The sequence below is a fragment of the Thalassophryne amazonica genome, chromosome 16, assembly GCF_902500255.1.
Source record: "Thalassophryne amazonica chromosome 16, fThaAma1.1, whole genome shotgun sequence".
NCBI lineage: Eukaryota > Metazoa > Chordata > Actinopteri > Batrachoidiformes > Batrachoididae > Thalassophryne > Thalassophryne amazonica.
Genome location: NC_047118.1, coordinates 27338221 through 27361998, shown reverse-complemented (window position 1 = coordinate 27361998; position 23778 = coordinate 27338221). Strand labels below are relative to the sequence as shown.

General features: G+C 45.5%; 1 protein-coding gene across 1 annotated transcript in view; it reads right to left on the bottom strand.

The window, feature by feature from the left end:
• The window catches only part of LOC117527618 (forkhead box protein K2-like), a 45379-nt gene extending 42879 nt beyond the window's left edge, over window positions 1-2500 (bottom strand). The window contains exon 1 of the mRNA XM_034190043.1: window positions 2009-2500. Within this exon, the coding sequence (XP_034045934.1) occupies window positions 2009-2301 (293 nt within the window). The 5' untranslated portion in view covers window positions 2302-2500. The remainder of the gene's footprint in view (window positions 1-2008) is intronic.
• Between the last annotated feature and the right edge of the window lie 21278 nt (window positions 2501-23778).

Sequence of the window (23778 nt, the reverse complement as noted above, 5' to 3'; positions counted from 1 at the left end):
TTAATATCCCCCACTTCTCTGGTTTGTAAACTTTAGTTACTGTCCCTCATGAAAATAATAATGATAATATCCTCTGCTTTGTGTGTGTGCGTGTTGCGGGATTTCCTGCAGCTCTCTGCCGAGTAAAGTTGGAAATCAGGAATCAATAACTTCAAAGCAAATCGCCGTTTTAAATCAAATGACACCTCTTTCCAAACGATGTAAAACAGACAACATACTACAACTGACCAAAGCTGTTTTTCCCCCCCCAAAATGAGACCCCCTCCGTTCCGTTGGGGAGAACTTATCTCCGTGTCAAAGTCTAACAACTGTAGTTTCTCCAAAAATATCAGTCCCATCAACATTCCATTTTGGCAGCGTTCATCTTTGACCCATAATACATAAACATACCAATTGTCAAATGTCAGCTCTCCACAGTTTGTCCCTGATCAAAGTTACACACACACACACGTTTTTGTCTTATCTGCATTCTGCCGTAAGCAGGTGCTTCTATTTTTAGACAGACAGAAACAGCAATGGTGGCAGAAGACATCAAACACAGCACACATTTCAGTCATGGTACTGGCAACATGACAATCATTTGAACTACAAAACACAATAAATCAATAACACCAACAAAAACGGTTAAACTAACATGAACCACCATAACAACATTTAAAACGAATGTTACGCATGGAACTATGGTTCTATGAATCCTGGATGACTGCCAGAGGCGGTGCCTAAGCACAAAGGTGATCATTCAGTGCTTATGCACCGCCTCTGGCGCTCAGAAAGGATGAAATAGAACCCCAAAGCCCTGAACTCCCATGGTGCATTGCAGCACAATGTCCACTGTTAACTGTTATTTAATATTGCTAATTTCTGCAAAAATATTAGTCCCATCAACGTTCCATTTTCACAGCATTCATCCTTGACCCAAAATAGATAAGCATACCAAACAGCAAATGTCAGGTTTCTGCAGTTTCTCCGTGATCGAAGCCACATGCACGCACACAGAGGCCACTTGACTATATAATATAGATTGTATCACGCTTTTCAACCTGCAGAAAACAAATGCAGATCCAATGACATCGTTTACCATTATTAACAAATCAGTTACATCTATAAATATCTATAAATCTGTGCAACATATTGCAGAGTTTAGAGCAAACAAATGAGTTTCAAACAACGTGAATATATCTGACAACTACACGTTTGGTATAGAAGCGAACCAACATGCATACATTTACACATAATTTATTTTAAGGAAGACGAGAGAAAAAAGTAGAGGAAAATAACATTAACAAGAGAGATGTTTGGTGAAAGTGATCTCTTGGCAGGAGCCACAAGACCATGCAGTCTGTAGGTCAGACCTGACTACAGCCCTTACAGAAATTAAAAGGTTAGGGTGATACCACCCCCCACCACCACACACACACACACACACACACACACAAGAAAAAATAAACAAGCAAGCAGGCAGGCAAGAAAACAAAGGCAAACACTTGCGTTTGTGAGAGTACAATAAAAACTTTGAAGGAACCACTTTAGGGCCCATCAACACACCATTTGTAAAAACAAAACTCGCTGAAAACAGTCTGTTCGGGGCACAGAATGTGTCGGGTCACAGAACGTGTCGTAAGCGCGGCAGGGCGGGGGCTGGTTTGTTTACGTTCAGCAGCTCCATTCACAAATACTGCCAAGCTAACGCTAACTATTAGCAAGGTTGTTTACAGTCCGGCGGCACTGAGGGGGCAAAATATCCGTATAACCGAGGACAAACTGTAAATACCAAGCAGCTCTGCCATTGTGGGCTGAGTGGAAGTGACAGAGCCCCAGTGGAATGCGGCGGTTGCCAAGTAAACCACTTGAGGCTAACGCGGCTCCGCCACAAAGAAAACGGTTCTGGGAACAGGATGTAGAGTTGTTGCTAATATGCTAAAACACGTGGCCCCGCAGGAGCAACAACAGGGTTTGTTTTTTGCAGCAAGCTGGCTCGTATTAATCACCCACACGTCCGCAGACTTACACTGGCGGCAGTTGCAGAGGAGGGGCGCCCCGCCGGAGGAAGACTCCGTCCACGAACACGCCGTTCTTCCCCAGACACCGCAGGTAGAAATCCCCGCCGCCGCTGCCGTCGTCGCTGGCCGTGAAGACCTCCAGGTGCCTGCGCGAAATGAAGCTGGAGTGGCCCATGCTGACGTCCACGCAGCCCTGAGACGAGTTCCGCCCGATGGTCACCGAGCGCTTCTTCATCATGTATTCGAATTCGCGGCCCTCGAGCCGGGCGACCGGCCCAGACGGTCCGCTCCCCGCAGCCATACTAACCGGCTGACTTTGACCGCTACGAGCCGGAACCCGGACACCAGACTGCGGCCTTTTAAAGGCGTGTGAGGGAGGCCGGTCTATAGCGGGGACATCGAACTTAAAACGGGGATTTAGAAGGGGACATGCGAGTCCAGGGACAGCGGCTCCGAGCGACCCACCGCCGAGAGAAAGAGGAGCGAGTCAGCCCGCCCCCAGCCACACTGACAGCGCGCTCAGCCAATCAGCTGCCAGGACCTTGTTGCAGTGACCAATCGTACGTAAACACTAATCCGAGGACACACTCAAGGTCGGTTGCTGGGCAGCAAAGCGCGCACATGCACGGCGAGCCGAAGAATCGGCGTGTGCGACTCTTTCCCCCTCCTTATCGATCACCGCGGCGAAAGATCGCCGATCGCCTACTATCAATCCATCAAAGGCGATCGCAGCGGTGCAAGCACACGGCGCGTGCGTGTTCCCCTGTGGGGAGAAATTACACGCAGGACTTTGGTCGTTGCTCCTTTTGCAGTGTCTCCATAAGACACGGGGAAGTGATGCATGAGAGCGTGCACCAAAGGTCAATAGGTCATCACCATGGTGATCCTCAACCTCACAGGCAGTTACCATGGTGACAAACCTCAACCTCACAGGTGGTTACCATGGTGACGATCCGCAACCTCACAGGTGGTTATCATGGTGATCATCTTGCATGAGTGGAACCAAAACTTGAGGGCTGAGAGAAGGTGTCGGTTGTGTTACCACAGGTCGGGATTTGTGTATATGTTCATTTAAACCTAAAGTCAGGACCTTATTGTGGGTTCCGTCCAACAAATGCAAGTGAAGGTTGCTGAAACAACTATTTTGTGGCATGTTGGCTACTTTTAACATGTAAAGACAAACGGGTCGACAGTGATTGCGTCCAAACGTGCGGTCATTGTTGCAGATTTTGTGACTTTATTGTGAGTGACTAAAAATCTGATAAGCAACAAATCTGGCAACTTTCACTCCCCACACACTGGGCAGTTTGTAAATTGTTAGATGAACATAATAAAATTGCAAAAATGATGCGATAGCAAAACTTTTCTTTTGAAAATGTTGGAAACTTTTATTCAAATCCCAGAAAGGAGCCCAAAATGTTGACAGGCATGCCTGGGATTACCACAATAAAAATACGGATAATGTTAAATTAATTAATTACACATTTGAATAGAAATATTTAAGATCTATTTATTATATCATTGGTTGTGTGTCCTTGAAAGCTTAAAGCTCTGTACATTAAAACCGTACATTCTGCACTGACTTTTCTTCTTTCTTTTATTTGTTTATTTGTGAAGGGGCCGTGTACAATAAAAAAACATAAATGTTTCCATTTGATGTATTGTACCAGAGTTAGCCTAAAGTTAATTTACATCGGCAGTCCCTTGGCAGTGGTGGGCACACCTAACCGAGAAGTTAGCTCCGATAACCGTTAATCCCCTATCTGAAAAGTTAACTTTTATAAAACAAAACCAATAAATACCTAAAAAATTTAGCAGAAGTTGCAGATAAAAGGTAAACCATTAACTTTCATTATTGACTTCAGTATAGTGGCAACTACTGACATAACAACAAGTCAGTGCTTCTCTCTCAGATCAGCCTTCTCTCAGCAAAAGAGACCTGGTGACCAGAGAGAAAGGAGAGTAAAAAAGATCATTTATCTTCACACCATAAAGACCTGCTGGAGTATCACAGGAGTTTTGCACAGGTAGACAGTTTTGACTTATGGTTATAAGTCTGAGTCTAATTTTAAACAAACTAATTCCGGACAAGTTATTAAAATTAGCATCACATCTGTCATTTTACAAAGTGAAAATATCAGCTATGGGAACATTTTCCTGACATCAGCAGTGGTTGGTTGGTCAGTATAACCATATACTGAAACGTGTGGGTGGTTTTACAAATAAATCTGTATTTGTAAATATGTCATTTTTTTCATTAGTAAAAAATGAGGCAATTTTAATGCCGCATTCACACCGGATGACGTGAGTGGTGGCTGTGACAGGTTGCCATGTAATCCCTATAGAAGGATGCATTGTAGCGGCACAAAAGTTCAAGCCACGCAATGCGACGCGATGGACGCGAATGAAGCAATTTTGAGCAATTGGCGCCTTTGTGGCGTGATATCTCGTCGCGTTGCCCTCCTCCCTAAGTTGAAAAATCTGAACTTTTTCATCTTGTCGCGTTGCGATGACCAATCAGGGACTGGATATGTAGTGACATGGAGATGTCTGGAGTTTATACTTGATGTGAACATGTCCTGTCTATAGCAGCGAGCCTGTGAGCAGGACTTACGTCCCTTTTGTCCTTTATTTCACAATTATGATAGAGTTTGAGGGGAGAGCGAGCAGCAGCGGCAGCAACCATTTTTTTTTTTCACGTGCGCACGCGAATGAATCCGTGAATATTATTTTATTAACTACACAGATGTATTCTAAAAATAAAAAAAATGGTGACTGGTTTATAACACAATTATTACAGAGTTGGAGAGGAGAGCAATGAACTGCAGCGGAATCCAGTTTTTTTTTTTTTTTTAATTGTTCACATGTGCACGCGTGAACGGGACAGGAGGTCCTCAAACTGGATCCTGAAGAGGCGGAAGTACCGCTGAAAGCGGCCATCATCCAGACGGAGCTCCTGCAGCAAATAATGAAACTCCCCAAATTGGGAATGTCTCATGAGAATGTTGTGAACCCAGGGACACAATTAAAACATAAATAATAAAACGTCACAAAAAACATGAGCTCAAAATGAGATCAGCCACACAGACATATTTAACATGATGTTCTAAAATCAGTGCTCACAAAGGTGAGTGTCCTTCAGTAAATTTTTGACTTTGTTCTTGAAGCTTCCAGGAGAATCAGAGTTCTTAATGGTGTCAGGGAGAGCGTTCGTTCCACTGAGTCGCGGCTCTGACAGACAAAGGCACAGAACAGTCTCTGACTGAAGACAGATCATACACTGTAAAAGAAATAGTTGAGAATACTTCAAATTTGCAAGCAACAGTCTGCACTAAGACTTTTATGTTGTGCCAATGATGAACTATATACTATAACCTATATTTCATCATCGGCACAACATAAAAGTCTTCGTGCAGACTGTTGCCTGCAAATTTGAAGTATTCTCAACTTTTTTTTTTTTTTACAGTGTATGGACTGCTCCGGATGAATATTAATAAATTAATGTAATGGGGAAGGAGCCGAGCCATTTAACATCTTAAACGTAAGACACAAATTAACGTAAGACACAAACGAACAAAAAAACACAAGACACAAACTGACAGCTAGGTGGTGCTGGAAGGATGTCAGACTCCTAACAGTGGCTGCTAGCTTTTGTGTGTCTGTATTTTCTGAACGAATTTGGCTCATTGTGCAGCTCATTGTGCTGATGGACCATCTAAGAAGTTTGTGCTCCAGTATAAGACATCTCACACTCTCAGGTAACGCACTGCATTGTGGGAGAGGTGAGAGGTCATCTGACCCAAACACAGCTAGGAATAATGGAACAGGACTGTGGTTCTATTTTGTGGGTTTTCTTCTCTTAACTGGGGCCGTGATTAAGAGGGACAGCCGGGGGCTAGAGGTGAAATTATTGGACCAAGAACGTTTTCATTCATCAGGAATGAAAGTCGGAGGTTCGAAGTTGAAGACAATCAGATGCCGTCGTAGTTCCGACCATAAGCGATGCCAACTAGCCATCCAGCAGCATTATTCCCACAATGCTGCCAGGCATCATCAGGTGTACTGGAAAGACGGGTAGAGACAGAAGGGCACTGCCAGGAGCCTGCAGATTAATTTGACTCAACACAGGAAACCTCACTCAGCCCGAACATGAAAAGGATGAACAGATCTATCGCTCTTTTCCTCCCATCGGCTCCTGTCAGCGTTTATTCTCACCGTTCTTTGTTGGTGGAGCGATTTGTCTGAAATTTGACTATCAGCATCATTTGCACTGTTAGCAAGTAATCATATGGTTTTATAACCGCACTCAGGCCAGCGCATGAAAAGTGCTGCCCAGATTGCAAAAATATGATTTAATAAAACACCTGAAATGGGGTTAGCCTGTTAGCTTCAGCATGTATGGTTACTCTAAGATGAGGCATTTGGGCTTCCTTTGTCCAACCCAGGTCACACCATGGTTACCTATGCTCCGCCTCTTTACCCAGACATTGTCAAGATGGCGACACCCAGAGCTGCCTCATCTCAGCGTTGAATCCGCTCTTCAGGAAGCCTGTGGGTGACCCCGCAGATTCTTTGACCAGATACAGTCTGCATTAAATCCTGCCATCTAACGTAGCACTGGTGTTCACAAGCCACTGGAGGCTGCTGTTGCTTGTGTCATGTTGTAACTCACTAATGGTGCAAATTACACATCAATAATGGGACATTTTTTTTAAACTTTATCAGAATTATATTGAACATACAGTATTTTAAACAGTCAAATCAAAACTAAATCAGGATGTATAAATACCACAGATACCACATAACCTGCCTCTGCACAGGTACAGTGTATGCTGTGAATTCTGGCATTCCTCAGGGATATGTTCTGGCTCCCACAGTCTTCAGTGCTTCAGTTGCATGGACTGGGCGTTGGGTTGGGTTGTAGAAACCAGAGGATTAGGTGCCTGTGTTGCTGAGGAAAGATTTACTGACCTTGACTTTTTGAGAATGCTGCTATCTTTGTGGAATCACCCTAATTGCAGCACTTGAGAAGGTGAGGGAGGAGTCACAGTGTCTGAGTTTTGTGTCTGAGTGTCTGTGTTTGTGATTGTACTGGCTCAAGATTCGTTATAAAGACTAGATGTTGTAATCCCTGATGTTTGCACCGCTTTTACTTCACAGGACTTCTTGGTGAATGGCTGCCATCAGGCTTTCCCAGCGGGACACATCATCAGTTGTGTGCCTCAGCGTCACAGGGTGTTTCGGCCATTTATCACAAGACACCCTCTGCTTAGGCAGGCCCACCACAGGTTGCTCAAGCCCGGGTGTGTGTCCCGCTGTTACATGTTTGCCCTAGCAGCCCAGGTGGGGTCACTCCTTTTCAGCCACAGCCAATGACTCGTTCTCTCTGCAGTGTTGGCCAGCTCCTTGATGGCTTGTCTGTGCTTCTGGCCCCTGATTCCGAGCTCCCTAAGGAGCTTTACAGTTGTTCTGGCTACGAAGCCTCTACACCCCACCTCCACCGGGCGCACCCTTATTTTCCATCCTCTGTCCTCTGCCTCGGCTGCTAAGTTGGAGTAACGCAGCTTCTTACGCTCATATGCTTCTTCGAAAGCGTCCTCCCATGGAACCGTAAGTTCCATGATGTAGGCGAGCTGGCAGGCATTAGACCAGAGGACAAGATCTGATCGCAAAGTGGTTGTTGCGATCTCCAGGGGGAAAATGAGCTTCTGATCTAGATCAACTCGCATCTGCCAGTCCCTGGCTGCACTCATTGGGGTCAGATCGGGGTTTGAGAGGCTAACTCTTGGTTTGTCCCCTTCCCGGACAAACGATAGAGGTTGTCGGCTCACATCCTGGTTGTTAACAGCTTGGGCGTTGATGGATACCCTTTTGCACTCGATTTTATCGGTTAGAGATCTGAGGACCTGGTTGTGTCTCCACGTATATCTGCCCTGAGTGAGGCTAGTCCTACAGCCAACCAGAATGTGCCTGAGTGTTGCAGGGGTTGTGCACAGGGGGCAAGATGGATCCTTTCCAAGCCATAGCTGCAAATTTGTGGGAGAGGGCAGCACATCATATGTAGCTCGGATGATAAAGCTCAGCCTATTAGCTTCCATGCCCCAGAGGTCGCTCCATGTGAGTTTCCTCTTCTCTGCACCCTCCCACCTCATCCAGCGACCCTGTTTAGCTTGTGCTATGGCTTTGGAGCATCTGGCTGCTTCCTCCTGTCGGCGCACCTCCTCTATCACCATGGATCGACATTCCGTTGCAGATGCCTTTTGCCAGAGAGGTCTTACAGTTCCAAGGCCAAAGCCTCCTCTGCCTTGTTGGACATAGCCCACTACATCACGGTGGAAAAGAGCAGATTTAGCCTGCAGTACTGCTGTGGCTGGAGTCCACTTCCTCCCTGTTGCTAGGGTAAGAGCGATGCCTCTCACCACCGGGTCCCGGGAGTCAGTGAGGGACATGTTCAGCCTCACCTTGGCACACTTGACCTCTTCAGCCAGACTAGAAATTGGCAATGACAGAGCTCAGTCGCTGTAGAGACCAACACTGCTGAGGCATCAAGACTAAGATCCAGGCTTTGGACTCGACCATCATATGGGGATCTCCATGCAATGAAAGTGTTGGGCTTGTGGAGTTACACATGTCTCTGGGTCATCAGCCTTTGCAACTGACAGGTGCCTGGGAGAGGGAAGAGGTCCTCAGTGACACCTAAGCTGAATATTTTCCATCTTTCTACACTCTGCTGATGATGTCATTGAGTGACATCATCATTTTGTGACAGAGCAGGGGGAGATGGGAAATGCAGGCTTGGACTGGTAATCTGTGATTTTGGGCATTTGCCCGGTGGGCCGCTGCACGTTTAGATGTGCATGGGCCGGCTGTCCCATATTTATAGAGATTATGGAAATATACAGTGTTGTCGAACCGCGCGCTGCTGTCAACACGAGGAAAATCCGTGATCGGTGAAGCTACAGCATTTAATCGGCGCAGCTGTAGAGCCACTTCCTGAATTTGTGTCAAAATAAAAGTTCTGTAGTGTTTCATACACGGCACAGTCTTATTCTTGGTTTCAGTTTTGTTTCCGTTTGATCGCACAACGGAGACTTACATCGAGCACAGTGATTGACATGACCAACACCCAATGACAATGGAGAAGGATACAGGGTGGCCAATCAGATTGCAGGAAGAGCAGGCGGCCGCTCCCGCCCCTGTGAATGGATTGAGTCCTCGGCGCCTGGACTTCTCTCCGCTCTTCTACTGATACAAGGTTGGAATCGTTTCTTTTATCTTAATTAACTGTGCTTTACTTTTGTTCATCTTTAAATGCAACAGCTACGGACTTCAGCTCCTTAATTTGCTGCTGTGTGAATCCTAGCAGTGGTTACACATTACCCCCCCCCCCCTCTCTCTCTCTCTCTCTCTCTCTCTCTCTCTCTCACACACACACACTTTGGAGACACAAAAACTTTTTCCGCTTGCGTGCTTTTGCTTCCATTTTGTCAGACCCGGCGCCAGAAAAAAAAAAAAAAAAAAAAAAAAAAATATATATATATATATATATCACAGGGGGCCCCCCCCACCAAAAGAAATAGTGCGCACCGGAGGAGACGTGCGCTCCTGGAAAGCTTGTGTATTTACGCTGCGCCGTTGTAAGAGACTGACTAAGAGTGAAGAGTGATGACAGTATTTTTTTAATTATTATTTGAACGTATAGACGCTCGGTCAAGTGATGTGCATAGCACACAGAGCCGGTGTTCTGTCGAGATGAGGTGCGCCAAATGGATTGGACCAATCCGATTGGTGCAGAAACCACTGATTTGTACAAAACATTAACGTGTGACAGGACTGCTCATTTATATGAGGTCTATTAGAAAAGTATCAGACCTTACTATTTTTTCCAAAAACCATATGGATTTGAATCACGTGTGATTACATCAGACATGCTTGAACCTTCGTGGGCATGTGAGAGTTTTTTCACGCCTGTCGGTTACGTCATTCGCCTGTGGGCAGTCTTTGAGTGAGGAGTCGCCCACCCTCTCATCGTTTTTTCATTGTTTAGGAATGGCTCAGAGACTGCTGCTTTGTTTGATAAAAATTTTTTCAAAACTGTAAGGCACAACTGAGTGGACACCATTCGATAAATTCAGCTGGTTTTCGGTAAAAATTTTAACGGCTGATGAGAGATTTTGGTCTGGTAGTCAATCAATCAATCAATTTTTTTTATATAGCGCCAAATCACAACAAACAGTTGCCCCAAGGCGCTTTATATTGTAAGGCAAGGCCATACAATAATTATGTAAAACCCCAACGGTCAAAACGACCCCCTGTGAGCAAGCACTTGGCTACAGTGGGAAGGAAAAACTCCCTTTTAACAGGAAGAAACCTCCAGCAGAACCAGGCTCAGGGAGGGGCAGTCTTCTGCTGGGACTGGTTGGGGCTGAGGGAGAGAACCAGGAAAAAGACATGCTGTGGAGGGGAGCAGAGATCGATCACTAATGATTAAATGCAGAGTGGTGCATACAGAGCAAAAAGAGAAAGAAACAGTGCATCATGGGAACCCCCCAGCAGTCTACGTCTATAGCAGCATAACTAAGGGATGGTTCAGGGTCACCTGATCCAGCCCTAACTATAAGCTTTAGCAAAAAGGAAAGTTTTAAGCCTAATCTTAAAAGTAGAGAGGGTGTCTGTCTCCCTGATCTGAATTGGGAGCTGGTTCCACAGGAGAGGAGCCTGAAAGCTAAAGGCTCTGCCTCCCATTCTACTCTTACAAACCCTAGGAACTACAAGTAAGCCTGCAGTCTGAGAGCGAAGCGCTCTATTGGGGTGATATGGTACTACGAGGTCCCTAAGATAAGATGGGACCTGATTATTCAAAACCTTATAAGTAAGAAGAAGAATTTTAAATTCTATTCTAGAATTAACAGGAAGCCAATGAAGAGAGGCCAATATGTGTTATGTGTCGGACGCAGCTCGGAGAACCGACCAGCGTTTGAAGGACCCAGTATGAAATAAGCAGAGCACGGTACAAAGGCTAACTGAATTTAATACATAACAGTGAAAATGTAATAACAGAAAGGTGCGGCCTGGCGTGGTGCGCTCCCAGCAGCGCTAACGGTCCGGAGCCAGAAGCTGTTTCGGACCCAAGGACCCCGCCGACACCCCCCAGGTGGCTGCAACAACCGAGTCTGTGAAAGAAGGAACCATTATGTGAGTCCACACTCTACACACAGAACACTTAAAGGTGTACAAACAGCAAACACTTCCTGGCTTGATTACTGATCAGCTTCCCAACCTGCAGGCATGGAACATCCCGTTCACAAAACTCCACTGCAGTGGAAGCTGATACATGACTAACATACAGCTCAATACAATAAGGTGTGAGGGACACCACATTTACTGACTGTATAACTGTTAGTCACAAAATCCAACGTACCTCAGGAAGTGTGCTGACGAGCGTGAGACCTCACCCCCTCCTCTTTCACAGACCGTGCATCAAACCTGGACATTCTCAGCGTCCGCTGCTGATGAGATGGCTCCCAAGACGACGATCTCACCCGTCTGGTCACAAGGTCGGGTCTCTGGCCAATACACACTGTGCACTCCAGTCTTAAATGCCAACATGCTCCAATCCATCCAGATGCACCTCAGCTGTGAGTCCTGACGAGTCGCAGGTGATCAGGGTGAGGTCCTGACAGCCTCAGCAACACAGCCACTCAGTCCCAAATGCACGCCACCTGGGAGGAAAACAAAAAGACAAACAAACCGGCAGCCAGGCCCCCCCAGCCATATAACAGTACCCCACCCTCACGGGAAGCCTCCCGGCGACCACACACACCTGGCCCAGGAGAAACACCCCCCTCCAGGGACCATGGCTGGAAACCGCGTCTGCGTTCGTCCTCCAACAGACTGGTTGAACTGGCTGCATCTTTGCCCTTGTTTGACAGTCTCAGCACAGGTGTGGCCAGGAGTTCCTACACCTGTGCGGTCAGCCTTTAACCAAACATGTGTGATTAGTCATAACACAAAACAACCAAAACACCCCCCCCGCCCCAGGGGACCGTCCCATCAAACCCCAGGGAAGGGGAAAAAGGAAAAACAACCCAAACCCAAGCCTACAAACAAAAATGCCAAAATACCCCCCCTCCTCCCCCCCAAAACGACACGCAGGGACCAACACCCCCCAGAGGGCCACCCGCCAGCTCCAGGAGTAATAACCACGGCCGAGGTCCCTCTGGGATCCACCGTCACCCACGGGGACTACCAGCGCCCCCCAGAGGACCACTCGTCAACCCCAGGAGACGCCTCCCCTCACGACCAATGGACCCAGCCCCGGCCGTCCACGGCTAGATGGACCCAACGCCTTTTCCCCCCCAGAGGACACCACAGTCAAACCCTGAGGGCGGAAACTGGGGGAGGGAAAACAAAAAAAAAACCCCAAACCCCCCCCCCCCCCCCTCCCCTCCCGGGTGCAGAGGCCACCTGGGAAACGCCCAGCACAACCTAACTGCACCCCTCCAGCAATGCCGACACTACGGCACACCCGGCTGGAGTCAGAGGAGAAGAGAGGGCACAACAAAAAACAAAGAAAAAACAACCCAAATACCACCCCATCACCCCCCAGGGGACCGTTCCATCTAACCCTGGGGATGTGAAACAAAAAGAAACAAAAGAAAAAAAAAAAAAACAGACCAACACAGTTGTTTGGGTCCCCGTTTTTCTTTTTTTTTTTTTGTTTTTGTTCTTGTTTAGCAAAGGCTACAGGGTCACACCCCCAGACAAATAGTGGACAACAAAAAAGAAAAGCCCACACAAAAACCAACTCAAAAAACACCCACACAAAATGAACTAACACAAAACAAATCAGTGAGTTATACCGTCAAGCTCAACCAAATGGAACACACCTGTTCCTACTCCAGAGCTTGACGGTACCGTGATTCAGTCACCACAAGGGGGAACCAGAGTGCTAAAAATGACAAAACCCCTTGGGCGACAGAAAAAAACAAACGAGCTGCTTTTGTGTGCGCAGCTGAGTGCAACACACAACCAAAATGTGCTCAACTAAATAACGCCGGAGCTGATACAACAGACGCAGTAGTTACCTTTATCCGGGGAAACGGGGCTACGACTGTAACACAGGAAGCCCAGCGACCCGTGCTAACAGAGCTCCGCCGTGCGCGTGAACCCATTACAAACGCACTCTTGCAGCTCCCGTTTACACCTCCCATCCGGTCGGAGTGTGACGCGAAGCCGTCGCCAGTCACACTCCACCACGATCCACGGATGAGGCACAACACAGGAACACGGCTGCAAGAGAGCACAAATTAGTATCCAGTAATGGGTCTCAAACACGCACCTTCCGGGCGGAGAGCCCCGCAACTGATCCGGATAACCACTGAACGTCTGCTGCCGCCTTCCCGGCGCGTTACCGTCTCTGCTAACGCTGGGTCCGTGATGTTTGGCCAGGGACTACTGTTATGAGTCGGACGCAGCTCGGAGAACCGACCAGCGTTTGAAGGACCCAGTATGAAATAAGCAGAGCACGGTACAAAGGCTAACTGAATTTAATACATAACAGTGATAATACAGAAAGGTGCGGTCTGGCGTGGTGCGCTCCCAGCAGCGCTAACGGTCCGGAGCCAGAAGCTGTTTCGGACCCAAGGACCCCGCCGACACCCCCCAGGTGGCCGCAACAACCGAGTCTGTGAAAGAAGGAACCATTATGTGAGTCCACACTCTACACACAGAACACTTAAAGGTGTACAAACAGCAAACACTTCCTGGCTTGATTACTGATCAGCTTCCCAACCTGCAGGCATGGAACATCCCGTTCACAAAACTCCACCGCAGTGGAAGCTGATACATGACTAACATACAGCTCAATACAATAAGGTGTGAGGGACACCACATTTACTGACTGTATAACTGTTAGTCACAAAATCCAACGTACCTCAGGAAGTGTGCTGACGAGCGTGAGACCTCACCCCCTCCTCTTTCACAGACCGTGCATCAAACCTGGACATTCTCAGCGTCCGCTGCTGATGAGATGGCTCCCAAGACGACGATCTCACCCGTCTGGTCACAAGGTCGGGTCTGTGGCCAATACACACTGTGCACTCCAGTCTTAAATGCCAACATGCTCCAATCCATCCAGATGCACCTCAGCTGTGAGTCCTGACGAGTCGCAGGTGATCAGGGTGAGGTCCTGACAGCCTCAGCAACACAGCCACTCAGTCCCAAATGCACGCCACCTGGGAGGAAAACAAAAAGACAAACAAACCGGCAGCCAGGCCCCCCCAGCCATATAACAATATGGGTGAGATATGCTCTCTCCTTCTAGTCCCCGTCAGTACTCTAGCTGCAGCATTTTGAATTAACTGAAGGCTTTTTAGGGAACTTTTAGGACAACCTGATAATAATGAATTACAATAGTCCAGCCTAGAGGAAATAAATGCATGAATTAGTTTTTCAGCATCACTCTGAGACAAGACCTTTCTGATTTTAGAGATATTGCGTAAATGCAAAAAAGCAATCCTACATATTTGTTTAATATGCGCTTTGAATGACATATCCTGATCAAAAATGACTCCAAGATTTCTCACAGTATTACTAGAGGTCAGGGTAATGCCATCCAGAGTAAGGATCTGGTTAGACACCATGTTTCTAAGATTTGTGGGGCCAAGTACAATAACTTCAGTTTTATCTGAGTTTAAAAGCAGGAAATTAGAGGTCATCCATGTCTTTATGTCTGTAAGACAATCCTGCAGTTTAGCTAATTGGTGTGTGTCCTCTGGCTTCATGGATAGATAAAGCTGGGTATCATCTGCGTAACAATGAAAATTTAAGCAATACCGTCTAATAATACTGCCTAAGGGAAGCATGTATAAAGTGAATAAAATTGGTCCTAGCACAGAACCTTGTGGAACTCCATAATTAACTTTAGTCTGTGAAGAAGATTCCCCATTTACATGAACAAATTGTAATCTATTAGACAAATATGATTCAAACCACCGCAGCGCAGTGCCTTTAATACCTATGGCATGCTCTAATCTCTGTAATAAAATTTTATGGTCAACAGTATCAAAAGCAGCACTGAGGTCCAACAGAACAAGCACAGAGACGAGTCCACTGTCCGAGGCCATAAGAAGATCATTTGTAACCTTCACTAATGCTGTTTCTGTACTATGATGAATTCTAAAACCTGACTGAAACTCTTCAAATAGACCATTCCTCTGCAGATGATCAGTTAGCTGTTTTACAACTACCCTTTCAAGAATTTTTGAGAGAAAAGGAAGGTTGGAGATTGGCCTATAATTAGCTAAGATAGCTGGGTCAAGTGATGGCTTTTTAAGTAATGGTTTAATTACTGCCACCTTAAAAGCCTGTGGTACATAGCCAACTAACAAAGATAGATTGATCATATTTAAGATCGAAGCATTAAATAATGGTAGGGCTTCCTTGAGCAGCCTGGTAGGAATGGGGTCTAATAAACACGTTGATGGTTTGGATGAAGTAACTAATGAAAATAACTCAGACAGAACAATCGGAGAGAAAGAGTCTAACCAAATACCGGCATCACTGAAAGCAGCCAAAGATAACGATACGTCTTTGGGATGGTTATGAGTAATTTTTTCTCTAATAGTTAAAATTTTGTTAGCAAAGAAAGTCATGAAGTCATTACTAGTTAAAGTTAATGGAATACTCGGCTCAATAGAGCTCTGACTCTTTGTCAGCCTGGCTACAGTGCTGAAAAGAAACCTGGGGTTCTTATTTTCTTCAATTAGTGATGAGTAGAAAGATGTCCTAGCTTTACGGAGGGCTTTTTTATAGAGCAACAGACTCTTTTTCCAGGCTAAGTGAAGATCTTCTAAATTAGTGAGACGCCATTTCCTCTCCAACTTACGGGTTATCTGCTTTAAGCTGCGAGTTTGTGAGTTATACCACAGAGTCAGGCACTTCTGATTTAAAGCTCTCTTTTTCAGAGGAGCTACAGCATCCAAAGTTGTCTTCAATGAGGATGTAAAACTATTGACGAGATACTCTATCTCCCTTACAGAGTTTAGGTAGCTACTCTGTACTGTGTTGGTATATGGCATTAGAGAACATAAAGAAGGAATCATATCCTTAAACCTAGTTACAGCGCTTTCTGAAAGACTTCTAGTGTAATGAAACTTATTCCCCACTGCTGGGTAGTCCATCAGAGTAAATGGAAATGTTATTAAGAAATGATCAGACAGAAGGGAGTTTTCAGGGAATACTGTTAAGTCTTCTATTTCAATACCATAAGTCAGAACAAGATCTAAGATATGATTAAAGTGGTGGGTGGACTCATTTACTTTTTGAGCAAAGCCAGTAGAGTCTAATAATAGATTAAATGCAGTGTTGAGGCTGTCATTCTCAGCATCTGTGTGGATGTTAAAATCGCCCACTATAATTATCTTATCTGAGCTAAGCACTAAGTCAGACAAAAGGTCTGAAAATTCACAGAGAAACTCACAGTAACGACCAGGTGGACGATAGATAATAACAAATAAAACTGGTTTTTGGGACTTCCAATTTGGATGGACAAGACTAAGAGACAAGCTTTCAAATGAATTAAAGCTCTGTCTGGGTTTTTGATTAATTAATAAGCTGGAATGGAAGATTGCTGCTAATCCTCCTCGTCGGCCCGTGCTACGAGCATTCTGACAGTTAGTGTGACTCGGGGGTGTTGACTCATTTAAACTAACATATTCATCCTGCTGTAACCAGGTTTCTGTTAGGCAGAATAAATCAATATGTTGATCAATTATTATATCATTTACCAACAGGGACTTAGAAGAGAGAGACCTAATGTTTAATAGACCACATTTAACTGTTTTAGTCTGTGGTGCAGTTGAAGGTGCTATATTATTTTTTCTTTTGAATTTTTATGCTTAAATAGATTTTTGCTGGTTGTTGGTGGTCTGGGAGCAGGCACCGTCTCTACGGGGATGGGGTAATGAGGGGATGGCAGGGGGAGAGAAGCTGCAGAGAGGTGTGTAAGACTACAACTCTGCTTCCTGGTCCCAACCCTGGATAGTCACGGTTTGGAGGATTTAAGAAAATTGGCCAGATTTCTAGAAATGAGAGCTGCTCCATCCAAAGTAGGATGGATGCCGTCTCTCCTAACAAGACCAGGTTTTCCCCAGAAGCTTTGCCAATTATCTATGAAGCCCACCTCATTTTTTGGACACCACTCAGACAGCCAGCAATTCAAGGAGAACAGGCGGCTAAACATGTCACTCCCGGTCCGATTGGGGAGGGGCCCAGAGAAAACTACAGAGTCCGACATTGTTTTTGCAAAGTTACACACCGATTTAATGTTAATTTTAGTGACCTCCGATTGGCGTAACCGGGTGTCATTACTGCCGACGTGAATTACAATCTTACCAAATTTACGCTTAGCCTTAGCCAGCAGTTTCAAATTTCCTTCAGTGTCGCCTGCTCTGGCCCCCGGAAGACAATTGACTATGGTTGCTGGTGTCGCTAACTTCACATTTCTCAAAATAGAGTCGCCAATAACCAGAGTTTGATCCTCGGCGGGTGTGTCGTCGAGTGGGGAAAAACGGTTAGAAATGTGAACGGGTTGGCGGTGTACACGGGGCTTCTGTTTAGAACTACGCTTCCTCCTCACAGTCACCCAGTCAGCCTGCTTGGGATCTGCCAGGGGGGAACTAACGGCGGCTAAGCTACCTTGGTCCGCACCGACTACAGGGGCCTGGCTAGCTGTAGAATTTTCCACGGTGCGGAGCCGAGTCTCCAATTCGCCCAGCCTGGCCTCCAAAGCTACGAATAAGGTACACTTATTACAAGTACCATTACTGCTAAAGGAGGCCGAGGAATAACTAAACATTTCACACCCAGAGCAGAAAAGTGTGGGAGAGACAGGAGAAGCCGCCATGCTAAATCAGCTAAGAGCTAGTAGCTACGCTAACCTAGCGGATTCCTAAAAACACGCAAAGTGAATAATTTAGAGGTGATTCAGCAGAAGGAGTGCTTTAGTTAAGGCACGTAAAGATTACACTGGGAAACAAATCATAATCTAGATAACTAGATCAATCTAACTGCGCAGATTAAACAGCTAACAGATACAGAAAAACACCGCTGTGCTCCGGAACAGGAAGTGATACAATACCGCAGTGAGAACCAACCCCCGCAGTGAGAGCCAACCTGGTAGTGTCGCTTTAAGGACGGCCCATGGTGCCTGACGGCGATCTGCGCTTCGAGGCGGCAGCGTCTCGCCGTTTCAAGTTGAAAACTTACACATTTCAGGCTCTGTTGACCCAGTAAGTCGTCAGAGAACAAAGAACTTTCAGAAGAAGTCGGCATGAGGAGTTTATTCGGACATTCCATTGTTAACGGACATTTTGTAATGAAAGAACATGCCGGCAGAGTCGCATGTCGGGCTGGACCCGACCGCGGGGGGTCGCGACAGGAAAAATACCTTCGTTGGAAACCTTAATGGGCAAGTTGGAACATGCCCAAGCTGTTAAACAATTTCTCAGTTACTCACTTGTTGAAAGTCATCAAAAGCCGCCTGAATTTTACAAATGGTATTCAACACGGAGGTGTTTTTCATGTCGTGGTGCACACAGATTCGCCGAGTTGCCTGGAAACGACTCGGCGAATTTGCGCGCACGTCATGCCTTCTGAATCTTCTCTGTTCTCTCACGACGTCCTGGGTGAATTAAGCCTTAAATTAGGATGTTTTCAGGTCGAAACAGGCCGACGACGACGCCTGGAAGCGCTGCGCGACTTCCCGCTCCGTGGGAAGTCCTTACAGCGACAGAAACACCCCATAATCTCTCATCAGCCATTAAACTTCACCGAAAACCAGCTTAATTTCTCGAATAGTGTCCACTCGGATATTCCTCACAGGTCCAGAAAAAATTTTGAGCGCCGTCTCGAGCATCGTGTGAAACAAAGGAATTCAGCCGAGAGGGCGGGACCACATCTCACTCAAGGCCTGCCCACAGGGAAATGACGTCACCGACACGCGTGAAAAAACTTACGCATGCGCACGAGGGTTCAAGCATGATTGGTGTAATCGCACGTCATTCAAATCCATATAGTTTTTAAAAAAATAAAAAGGTAGGATAGTTTTCTAAAAGACCTCGTAGAGCAGTTTTCTGAAGAAAAATCATTGGAAATGTTTTTGTTGTTGTTACCTCAAAATTTCTGATTACTGTTAAAAAAAAGTTTAGAACACTTGTAATTAAAACAGGTAAATAAATCAATAAATGGTTCTTTAGAAACCTTTCATCTGTATTAAAACCACCTGTTATTTCAGATTAGATAATTTCTTGTTTAACATAAGGAACCTCAGACATTTTTTAGACAAATAAAATAACATGGAAACTTGTATATTTTTTGAAGTCTGGTAGATTATTTGATTATTTATATCTTATTTCAACCAGAAAAACAAACACTAAATAAATACAAATATTTATAGTCATTTAAACTTGTAATTTCGTCAAAATATGTAATTGCCTTTAATGTTATCAGGACGCCCCCTCGTGGCGCCGGGTCCGCGTTTTGTACTATGATCAAGGTGAAATGACAGTGAAGGTGTGTGTTTAGGTGTGTGTTCATGGTGTTTAGGTGTATAGTATTTGTATTTGGGGGTTCGGTATGGACGGGTGGGTGTGCGTGTTTGGGGGTGGATTCGTCGGCCCAATAGTGGGCTGGTCCAGAGGAAAAATGCCAGGGCCGAAATTTGTTCCCAGTCCGACCCTGGGGGAATGTGCAGGTTTGAGGGACCCCGAGGTCCCTGGACAGAGGTGTTTGGTGATTCTGATAACTATTCAGGAGAATAAAAGTCTAGTCTTTCAGGTCCTGGTGCCTCCTGTCTGTCTGTGTGGTTTTGACACGTGGACACTAACCAGTGACCTCTGTGTTCTTTTATACTAGATGTGTTCAGAGGATCCTGAGTTTCTGCTGGAATGACTGTCAAAATTATCATGTGATAAATGCAGTTTTTCATTCTCTCCTGTTCAAGATGAATCAGAAAACATTTTTTAAAAAATGAGTTGTAAAAGAGCCAAAATCGTTTACCTTCGCTAACCACTAGAGGGAGACAGGCACCGCTGTAACACCCAAAGATGACGTCATATCCACCTTCTCTTTGAAAGCAAATTTTATGTCCTGCTGTCAGAGGAAGAGATTTTAGTGGCTGCAGCGATTAGAACCAGTCAGATCCCAGCAGAACAATGTCCCAAATCCAGGATTCCGAGCTCACAGTCTCAGCTTTATGATCTGAACGCCTCCTCTGCAGAACAGCACATTCTTTTCTGGAGGTGTAACTGGGATTTAAAAAAAAAAAAACATTCATTCATTCATTTTCTCCATCCATTTATTCCAGTTCAGGGTCACAGGGTGGCCTCGGGGTGAGAGGCGGCTTTCACCCTTCACAGGCTGCCTGTCTGTATTTTGTATTTATTTACTTAAAGTTATTCATTCATTTTTACCCGAGGCCATCAAATATGGCCATCAGGTATTGTGAAGGCTTTTCATTCATTCATCCGTCCATCCATCTGTCTGTCTGTGTTCAGCATAAGTCCAGTTCTGTTACTGCCACAGTCTTCAAACTCACAGGGACCATTCTTGGGACACAGACCTTGGACAAGTTCAACAATGGCTAACCTTGACATATTTTAAGAGGTCAAAAGGTCACATTCTGGTTCCTATTTTTATGCTATGAATCATGCAAATGCATTGCACGCGGTCAAAGCTAACTTCTACTCATATCAAAAGCTCATGTATTTGCACACATACGCCCTCCTTCAGACGCCATTAAAATGTAAATAAAATATTTTTTATGATTGATTGACTGATGCAGTTTATTTTGCAACATCAAGAAGAAGAAGAGCCTTTATTGTCAGTGTACATACACATATACCACCCATCCTAATTAAAGTTAGACACAATCCAACCAATAGGGGCAGTGTGCAACCGTATAAACATACAGAGATGAATGTATCAATGATACACTGATCACACAATAAAGCATAAACACTTATCTCCATTGTGCTCCTTGTTAAATTATTATGTGACAAAGTAGATGGGCTTGATTGAACATGTACAACTGTACACAAGATAATAGGATCTGAATAAGTGATGTAAATAAATGTGTGTATATATATATATATATATATATATATACAATTTTAAAGAAATGATGCTCATACGGCAGAGGGTATTTTAGCACTGTGTTATAAACGTATGTATATTATAAACGTGAACAGTCCATAAAGTTTTGTTGTTGATGGAAATCTTAATGTGAGGTCTGTGTGTTTTTCTTTCTTTCTTTTCTCACAGAGTGAATTTGATCTTTTTCCAGCATTTTGTTTAATTTCTTAGATTAAAACAGAAAGTTGATGAAACCTCTCAGTCACACAATACAAATACTTTTTTTTGGTGACAGAACTATCCTGAAGTTTTACAAGAACATCATGTTGATTAAATTGTTCTTCCCTGATTATTGTCCCATTTGCTGCTTTTGTGGAAACATGACAGTTAAAGTTGTCAGACTTTTCTTCATCTGGAAAGATCTGTTCCTTTCTTTCTCAACATGGGCAAAATTCTCTCTATTGTTTGATTTCTTTTCGTAGGATTTACAAAGACTACACAGATTCAGGGGTGTATATTTTATTTTACTTTAATTTTTTTGTAACCCATCAGTTTCAGATATTTAAAAGCATAAAATTATGCATATTGGGGCGGAGTCGCTGTGAGTGACAGAGCTAGTATGCACCAGCGAGCTGCGTCCACACCCCAAAATAAGTCGCTATGGACCAAACATGTTTGTTCTTTCTGGAGAATTTTATTAGAAATATCTAAGCTAAGGCTCGCCCTGCTGCTAATGACACTAACGGACCATCCACAAAGTCTGTGCTCCAGTATTTCAGTCAAGTGTTATTTCATTTGTAGCAGAGTCGATGAGGAGCTGACCCTCCAGTATGTAGAACTGGTTCGAATCCCACTCGTCCTACCTGCTCGTGTCCTTGGACAAGACACATTGTCTTAGTCCACTCAGCTGTATATGGGTACCATCCTCGGTTGAGGAAGTAACCTTTGTCGGACTGGTGTCCTGTCCAGGGACATACGTAGACACTCAACTGCTTCATGCTGTGGAATCCTGAGATAAACACCAGCACCAGTGGGCCTCAGGACGTATGTAGGTCGAGCTCCTTCTTCTTAGCACTGTTAGGAGGCATCGTTACCTCCACTATTGCATCACAGGCTACGTTTACATGCCGTTAATATTCGGGTTAAGGTCAATATTCCGGTTTCTGAATCATTAGGAATAACCTGTTTACATGCTTAAGCAGACAGTTACTCCTGTATACATGGCCATTGGTATCATTTGGAATATCCCCATCTAAACAGCGGCGCATGTCTTCCACCGGTGCTTGATTTGGTCTGGCGTTCATGCAAATCGTGCTTCGTGTAATCCTGCTTTGTGTAAAACCCCTCACTACACACTTTTCTCAAACAGGAATTAACATTTTCTCATTTTTCTCTCCTGCGGGCTGCCTCCTCATCAAAACAGCGAGCGTAGTCTTTGGACTTGTTGCCAGATTTGGTGCAGCTCCGCACAGTGGAGAGAGGGAGGCAGTGTGAGTGGCCCGATGCGGTGTTTCAGGAGGCAGAGCAATCGCGGTGATGCCGACCGGTGCCACGACCAGCCCACCTGATAAGGACGCAGAACACAATGCGCTGTTTATCTCTGCTTCTGTGGTGTCCGGTGGGCTGCGCGCACCACATACAAGTAGTTGCCGTACTCAAAAGACCAAGATTCCTTGCGGATAGGACATGCGCAGAACACAAAATAATGTTCCTTTCTATGGGGATATCCCGATGCGCGTATATATGACCTGATATTCGGGTTATAAAAGGAGTAACCCAGGGGTCTTATTCGGGTTTTTAAAAACCGGAATATGAGCATATTCAGGTTTTTGCGGGCGTTTACATGGCCATGCACAACCGGGTTATTGCTAATATTCTGGTTATGAAAGGGTTATTGGCTGCATGTAAATGTAGTCACAAAGCTAGTTATAATTTTTAATACCTGCATCCAGCCCACCTGTCATGAACCAGGAACCCCCTCCCACTCCAAGTCCACAAAAATAGCCTTTCATAAAACACCAAAACGATGTTTAGCCAGTTAGCGTTAGCATCTTTGGGCTTCATTTGTCTTGGCCATGCTCCACCTCTTTAACCATTTATGGGTTTGCCGGGAGTTAGGTGGCGTGAGCCCCGCCTACATGACAACATCCAGAGCTGCAGTATTGGAGCTTCAGAAAACTTGTGGATGATGTCATGGGAGGTTTAACATATATAGTGTGTGGAAGGGACACACCCCGCATTCCACAGTGCCCTGCGGGTGGGACACGCCCCATATTCCACAATGCCCTGTGGGTGGGACACACCCCATATTCCGCAGTGCCCTGCGGGAGGGACACGCCCCATATTCCACAGTGCCCTGTGGGAAGGACACGCCCCATATTCCACAGTGCCCTGTGGGAGGGACACGCCCCATATTCCACAGTGTCCTGCGGGTGGGACACTCCCTATATTCCACAGTGCCCTGCGGGTGGGACACGCCCCATATTCCACAGTGCCCTGCGGGTGGGACATGCTCTATATTCCACAGTGCCCTGCGGGTGGGACATGCCCCATATTCCACAGTGCCCTGCGGGTGGGACATGCCCCATATTCCACAGTGCCCTGCGGGTGAGCCTGTTTGGGGCACCTGTGTCTCAGCGGGCGG